This window comes from Dipteris shenzhenensis, chromosome 25 (assembly GCF_047967505.1).
Source record: "Dipteris shenzhenensis isolate YYH24624 ecotype China chromosome 25, Dip_SZ_1.0, whole genome shotgun sequence".
Lineage (NCBI taxonomy): Eukaryota > Viridiplantae > Streptophyta > Polypodiopsida > Gleicheniales > Dipteridaceae > Dipteris > Dipteris shenzhenensis.
In genome coordinates, this window is record NC_141620.1 from 49,550,992 (window position 1) to 49,559,123 (window position 8,132).

At 43.8% G+C, this 8,132-nt stretch overlaps 1 protein-coding gene across 1 annotated transcript in view; it reads left to right on the top strand.

Moving 5' to 3' along the window:
* The window catches only part of LOC147886007 (serine/threonine protein phosphatase 2A 57 kDa regulatory subunit B' beta isoform-like), a 6,562-nt gene extending 791 nt beyond the window's left edge, over positions 1-5,771 (top strand). The window contains exons 1-2 of the mRNA XM_087396058.1: positions 1-731; positions 5,175-5,771. The exon at positions 1-731 is cut by the window's left edge and continues 791 nt beyond it. Coding sequence (XP_087252184.1) covers positions 1-731; positions 5,175-5,504 — 1,061 coding nt within the window. The 3' untranslated portion in view covers positions 5,505-5,771. The remainder of the gene's footprint in view (positions 732-5,174) is intronic.
* Positions 5,772-8,132: the final 2,361 nt, after the last annotated feature.

The window sequence follows — 8,132 nt, forward strand, 5'->3', positions numbered from 1 at the left end:
TATCCACCAATTTGTTCAGACCGTTGCCCCTGTCGAACGATGCCTCGGGGTCTGATACATTTGATCTAGAAGAGGAAGAGCCTACCATGGATCCATCGTGGCAGCACTTACAACTAGTGTACGACTTTCTCTTGCGCTATTTAGTCTCTCAAGAAACCGATGCAAAAGTAGCGAAGAGGTACATTGATCACTCTTTTGTACTTCGGTTGCTGGACCTCTTTGATACGGAGGATCCAAGGGAGAGGGAGTACCTGAAGACCATTTTGCACCGTATCTATGGAAAGTTCATGGTGCATCGCCCTTTCATTCGCAAAGCCATCAACAACATATTCTACCGTTTTATATTCGAAACTGAGAAGCACAATGGCATTGCTGAACTTTTGGAAATTCTGGGAAGCATTATCAATGGGTTTGCCCTTCCTCTGAAGGAAGAGCATAAGCTGTTTCTGGTCCGTGCTTTGATGCCCCTCCACAAGCCTAAGTGTGTTGCGATGTACCACCAGCAGCTGTCGTACTGTGTAACTCAATTTGTTGAGAAGGATTTTAAGCTCGCAGACACTGTCATCAGAGGATTGCTTAAGTATTGGCCGGTGACCAACACCCAGAAAGAAGTCTTGTTGCTTGGAGAGCTAGAGGAAGTCTTGGAAGCCACTCAGCCAACAGAATTCATACGTTGCATGATTCCATTGTTCAGGCAAATTGGTCGGAGTCTCAATAGCTCCCATTTTCAGGTTAGTTCATTCTGCTCAGAGTCACATTGCCTGTGTTAGTACTATTCGTACCCATTGGGTGGCTTGGCTGTCATCATGTGCTTGTTTTGAGGAGGTGTGGTTTGCACTTTGTTAGGAGTTTGTAACATTGTGACGCGGTTAGCACCCATATATCAATCTATTCAGGTTCCCTTACATTGTCAAACGAGGGTTTAAGTTACAGTCATCCACTTTATGAATAAGGCTAAATCTCCAATAGCGTACTTGAGATAACGATGATTGTGTGATAATATTTGTTTTGAGAGCCGGCTTTGCTGTGTGAGGCACTTACACCCACCAGACATCTCATGGAGAACTCTTTCCTCCCACCTTATTTATTCGGTGATAATTTGCAGTTGTAGCAACTTTTGACAGAAAGAACCCTTGTGCTGTCTTTTTGCTGGGTCCTGTTTTTCATGTTAGTATCGTGTCCAGTTATGTCTGATGCTAAGTTGACATCATGGTAAGATTTGAAGACTATTTAACTTGCACGAGGTATGGAATTGTGTGCCATTCCACAGCAGGTCAGCCAGCTGCAAAGGTACGAACTCATTAACAGTCAGCACGAGGTTGTTTTATGTGATAGCCCAGTGGTCAAGCGCGCATCTGTTTGTATTTGCCTTTTGGGGTACTAGCCTCAAATTAGGATCCTTCAGCTTAGTCATTCTCTGACAACATACATTCTTCTTTATATATACACGTTGATATTGCTCTTTGTATGAAGTTGGCACTCACATTGGACAATAATATATGTACTAAAAATTATCAAGGATCAACATAAAAAACAAAGAGTGAAGAATGAAAATTTCACGAGATTCATTGTCTCTCTATCGAAATTTCTTGTCTCCTACGAATCTTGAGATATAGTAAAAGAAGAATTCGATAGATCCTCTAAATGTCCTCTTGGTGAATTAAGTCTTTTCTTGGTGTAGCACTCCTTCTCGTAGTAGTGGCCTAGTTTTCCACAAAAGCGACACTTCATGAGGTAGACTTCGATGTAGATCCTCTAAATGTCCTCTTGGTGAATTAAGCTTCATCAGGATTATAGTGATAACCTTGTCGTTGCTTAATCTTGTTCTTTTCTTCCATAAGAGATCCTATGATGTTGATTAGATTTGGTGAAGGAAGATTAGTCGATGTAGTAATAATGTTTCCATAACCTTTCTAAGGTAGACTATTGGACAGCACTGCCATACATGGATCTTCATCCATATTCATCTTCACACCCGATAGTTGGGTGGTTAGACTTTTCATTTGATTAAGATGGGCAGCAGCAAGATCCTCTCTTTTTGGTTTAGCTCAAATAAGGCTTGTCTTTGGAACACGTCCAAACACTGCACACCAGCCTGAACCAGGTCATTGTCCTCATATGGGGCTCTCATGTGGGTCAGTGGCCTTTTGAACACACCCTCTCAATGACTCAACCATGGGCCACTACCCATAAGTCAAATGAGGTGCTGCAGCTGGTCTCTAGAAAGAGATTTAGACTTAGACTTAGACTTAGACTTAGACTATTGTAGACTAGGAAATAGTACACTTAGTGTGCACTTATCTCCAACACCCTCCTTAAGTGGACACTAGGAGCAAGACAGAAAGACAAGACTAGAAGACAGACATAAAGACTGATAGACTGAGAGACAAGATAGAAGACATGACAGACAAAAGATCCTGAGACACCCCTCCTCAAGTGATATCCTCATATGGGTCCACAAGGGTAGGGACAAGATGGATCTAAAACACAGTCAGATTGATAGACAGACAGACAAGACTAGATAGACAGAAGACTGACTGTAGTCAAATAGAAAGACCAAGACACTAGAGCCCCTTGACCTACATCATCGGTGGTCAAGGTGGTAGACAAGTCATAGAAGTAATCAGAAAGCCCATTTCTCATCATGTGAGGAAGGAACCGCAGGATCAGCTGATGGAGATGTTGTAGCAACATTGGTAGATGCAGGAGCTGATGTAGAGGTTTTGGAGTAGCAGTCCCTCTCTCGGTGATTATCACGGCCACAAATGGTGCATGGATGAGCCTTGAAACAGTCCTTCTCCACATGATTAGTTTTGCCACAATGGGTGCAAGGCTTTCTTACCTTAGAACTTCCTTTCTTTGCTAAAAATGCAGTGTCAGTTACCTTTCGTTGTTGAGTTCTTTCTTCCTCTTGGAGAGCATTGATGATACCCTCAAGAGAAGGATTATTATGATACTTGAAGGTAGTGACAAGAGTAGCATAGGAGTCAGGTAAGCTTTTGAGAAGCACATCAATAGCAATATCTTCGGAGATGGGAGACTTGACTGACGCAAGCTGAACCATAAGACTGCGAAGATAATTGACATGAGAGGCTATAGTAGCTCCTTCCTGCATATGTAGATCAAAGAATGAGATCATAAGTGCAATCTTAGAGTTTTTAGATCGGGCTCCAAAAAGAGTATCCAAAGTGATCCATGCTTGAGGAGCAGACTGTATGTTGGAGATGTGATGAATGTAATCATCTCCAAGGGCGAGCAATATGATAGCATAGGCTTTGTCGTTCTTGGCAGCGACAACTTGCTCAGATGGACCTTCGGGAGCATCACGGTGAACAATGTCCCAAAGGCCTTCTTTCATAAGATGGCACTTGATTTTGATCTGCCAAGTATGAAAGTTGGACCCATTGAATTTGTCGATAGATATGAGAGAATGAGAGGAAGATGCCATGTGGGAAGGTCTTACCTCTTGCTAGGATGCAAGGGCAGTGTCTATTCCCTTACAATTTTGCAGAAATAAATGAGAGGAAGAGATCCCAGAAGCCGGTTCTCTCACCACTTTGTCAGGGCCATAGCATATGACAGCCCATTGAAGCAGGAGGAACCAGCAAAAAAGGAGAGACTGTTCAGCAAATTGAAAGAGGCAAAAGCTCAGTACCTTAATCCCGGGCAGAAGTAGAAGTGTAAAAAGGATGCATATCTCCGTGAAGATGGAGCTGGAGAAGTCGTCAACTTGTGCAGGTACGGATTCCGTACAGTCGTACGGACTGTACGGACAGCGAGCAGAGTACGGAGTACGGCCGACGTACGGATGTCGTGCAGAGTACGGACGACGGCACAGAACTGTACGGATCTGCCCGACGTACGGATGATGGCGCAGAGTTGTACGGATAGCAGGAACGGGTGCTGGATCTGTCGTGACAGCAGAGTGCTGCGCAGATCTGGCGTGACAGCAGATCTGGCGCTCAGATCTGTGGCTGAGCTGCACAGATCTGAAGCGCAGATCTGGCGCAGAGATTTGGAGCAGGTGGAGCAGGCGTACACGCAGCAGAGTCGCGCAGATCTGGAGCGCAATGGCGGGGCAGAAAGAGGACAGATCTCGGAGAAGAGGCGGCCAGCAGAAGCGTAGAAGAGGGCGGTGCAGAGGTAGAGGTGCCACGAGAGGCTGAAGAGAGAGATGCCGGAGGGAGAGGTAAACTGAAAGGAGAAGATGAAGCTATGGCTGCAGCAGAGTGAGAGGAGAGGAGAGGGGATCTACATGCTCTGATACCATGATGGAATATGGAAGAAAGAACTGGAACTAGAAACTAGAAATGAGATGACAAGACTGAAAGATAAGAAATACCTTGAGAAGAGTGTAGACAAGACACAAGCTAGACTGATTGTTTACAATGATGTGACCCATTGAATATATGGGCCAAAGTACAAGACATAAAGCAAGAGTGCTTATGGGATAATTGTAGAAGTGCCACATGGCACATACTCAAGACATAAAGACTAGACTTAGACTTAGACTTAGACTTAGACTTAGACTATTGTAGACTAGGAAATAGTACACTTAGTGTGCACTTATCTCCAACAATTCTAGCCCCTCCTCCCCTATATAATGGGAGGGTCTTGGCACACTCAAACAGCCACATTGAAGCCCTCCACGAGGCGGGGCGTGTTCTGAGGACTGTGTTGAGCAGTCAGCTTTCTCTTAGGTCTCAGCATTGCAATCATCCCTGACAGCTGTTTTAACCCAGCATCTTTTGCTGAAATTTTTCGCTCTCTTGTGAGCACTTGTGGATGAATAACGCCTGAACTCTCTCTCTCTCTCTCTCTCTCTCTCTCTCTCTCTCTCTCTTCTATGTCTGTCCGTCTCTCCCTCTCTCTCTCTCTCTCGCCCTCCCTGCTGTATTTTTTCTTTTTGAGGTTTCAGCTTGTGAATGCACCTTTAAGTGTTTGGAAAGAGTTTCCTAGATGTATCCATTGTGTTAGAGGTTCAAGCCTTTAGGCCTCTATTTCTAACACTTGGTTTAGTATTGTGCTGATTAATTGCCATAGCTTATGTGTTCTGGCAAAGTCGTTCACTTTACATTGGAGAACATAATGTTGTAATCGGATGTTTGGATTTATGTCCTAGTGGTGCTGTTTTTTGAGACAAGGCTGATTGGCTGTGACCGTCATTTATGCAGGTGGCTGAGCGGGCACTCTTACTATGGAACAATGACCACATTGGTGGTTTGGTCGCTCAGAATCGGCAAGTGATTCTGCCTTTGATTTTCAGTGCTCTGGAGAAAAATGCCAGGAGTCATTGGAATCTGGCTGTGCATAGCCTAACGATGAATGTAAGAAAGATGTTCCAGGATTGGGATATGGAGCTATTTCAGGAGTGCCAAAACACTTTCAATGAAGAGGAAGCTGAGGCAAAAGCTAAAGAAGAGAAGAGAGATGCGATTTGGAAGCGCTTGGAAGCTGTTGCAGCATCTAATGCGGCGGTTCCTGAACTAGTCTTGGTTATATGAAGGGAGTTACGGACTTGAATCATTGCAGGCTGTAATGAGTTTTAGAGCAGGTGTCCATAAGAAATGAGGATTTGTTTGTTGTTTTCTCAAAGCGGCAAGAGTCTCCCTTTTGATTTCATCTTAGAAATGCTGAATATTCTAAGCCAAAGAATGATGAGCTGAGAGGCAATCCTTGCACGTGCGGTCTGGTCTTTTTGAAAATTAGTGGTGTACAGAAGAGTGTATTTGAAATAAATTGTCTTTTGGGCTTACAAGCCCATGAATTTACTGCAGTGTTCTCAACTGTGGATGGAGTATGGAATGCCGAAGTCATTTAACCGGATGTTGTTGCTTAGCTGAACTTGTTGGCTCTATTTCAATAACCAATTTCTAAGTACCAACGTGGTACCTGCATTGAACACAAAATGGGTAACTTTGGGATTTCGTGTGCGGCGGAGGACTGAACCTTTTGATGAAGACAGGTATTATATATTTGATACACCTATGGTATGTGTTGTTGTCAGACTATAGGATAGGTCCTGGCTCTGTCAATATGCTTGTTCAAGGGATGGTATCATTGTCCAGATCCCAGGAACATATTTTGCCTGGTTTGGTTCTTGGAAGGAAAGGACAACCCCGAACAGAACAGGAGAGGACCCGATGCAGGGGGGAGAGGGGTGGTGCGGCACAGTAAATTAGTTTTGCTTACGGTGATTGGATGGTAGCTTGCCCTGATGAAACATTTTGATGTGCTACAAGGTATGATGATGACATCTGTGACATTATACTGTGCAACTAAGCGGAATCCTAGGTTTCAAATGAGCCAGTATAACTAGAGACTAAGGTGTTTTTCTTGTTCTGGCTCAAAAGTATCAATAATGTCTTGCTCTTGCACTTGTTTTAGTGATGCAATCTTGGTTGATGGAGGGAGGTTAATGTTTAGAGTCTTATCAACTTTCTTTCAGTGGTCAGTAAAATGATAAATTGCAGCAAACTGGGTACATAAGGCGGCCTAGGTTTTATACGAGCCTTTTTGCTTTCCATCAAGCTGAGTGGCTGAAGAGGTTTCCTATGAGAATAATGGTAAGTTTCCTGTTGTTTGTCTTCTGTATCTTTCCTTTTCATGTCATAGTCAAGTACTTATGCACAGGGTCACAATCAGAGTGCCTTGTGTTTATGCTGTTTGTAATCTGCCTACTCGTCTTTTACAAGGTGAGGTTAGGGCTGAGGTTCTTATTTTGTTCTCTTACAGGATGTCCTTTCAAACGGTCATCTTCTTTTTTGGTACGCTCCAAGGATGTAGGTAACATAATGCTGCATGGAAAACTGAAAGGCTTTTTTAAAATCATTAGCTTGACATCTTATGTCTGCCTAAGAGTTGAATGATTCCAGGGCGTTCTATTTGCATTGGTTTTCTTTACTTTGAGTAGCTTAGGTTGAAAGCAAATCGGAGTGACTCTCTCTCTCTCTCTCTCTCTCTCTCTCTCTGTGCCCCCCCGCCCCCCCCCAATATTTCATATTCAGCCCCCAGTGGATGTTAACATGATCATCAATATCTCTCTCTTAAATAATTTGCTCTCTTTTTTAGTAGGCCGCTATATCCTACATTATGAGTCACTGTGCTACACACAACAGAATGTATACAATCTTCACATGCAAAATAGGATAGAGGAGGATAGTCTCGAACAAGAAAATTTCACATTGACAGAGAAACCCCTGAAGTAAGGAGGATAGTTAGACACATGCAAAATAGGATAGAGGAGAATAGTCTAAGACGATAAAATTTCACATTGACAGAGAAACCTCTCAAGTAAGATCAAGTATTGCCTGCGACAATTAGTTCTTATGTAATGCCACATCAGTTGAAGGGGTGGAGGGAGGGCTGAGACTATACTTGGGTTAGTGAATGGTGCCCTGTATGTGCTAATTGGCCACCAAGCTACATAGATACAACAAAAAAACCTCTCTCCAAGAGAAATAAGAGCTGTGGCAAACACTAAGAACGTGTTAGAATAACAGATGGAGGTTGCTGTAGCTGACACTCCTGCAGCAGAAGAATATGCCAATGCCCAGGAATCAGGCAATGGGTAAAACAAATCTCACTGTCTCTTTTGCACACAAGTATTACTGGGGTAATTCAAACTAGATCATGCTCATAGAGTCAAACAGCCAAAACATCTAAGATAGATTGCACAAAATAGACGAATTTTGATACAAAATATAGTGCCACCATCTAGCAGCCTGTGTGCTGCCTAGATGTGAACTGTAAACAGATCCATAGTCTACGTTCTATCTCCGCAGAACACCTCCAAACTTGTCAACCTGTGTGTTCCAACAGAGCATCATAGGCTGGCAAGATGCTGCCCACAGGACTCCTTACTGCTCTCCTTTCCGTGAACGGCTGCAGCGAAACTATGAGGCACTGCTGAATGCTGATCCCTGACTGCTCTGAATGCAAAGACCTCCAGCAATCGGTCTTTATCTAGGGCTAAATCCCTTTCAGATCTGGCTGATCTGACTGGCTGACTGCAGATACCTGATCAGTCAGCCCCATTGCTGACTGGTATGCCATGTCGCAGGCTCCTACTGGCACGCCTACTGTTGTTCTTTGGACCTGCCCAGGTAGGGCTGACCCGTACCTGCAGACTG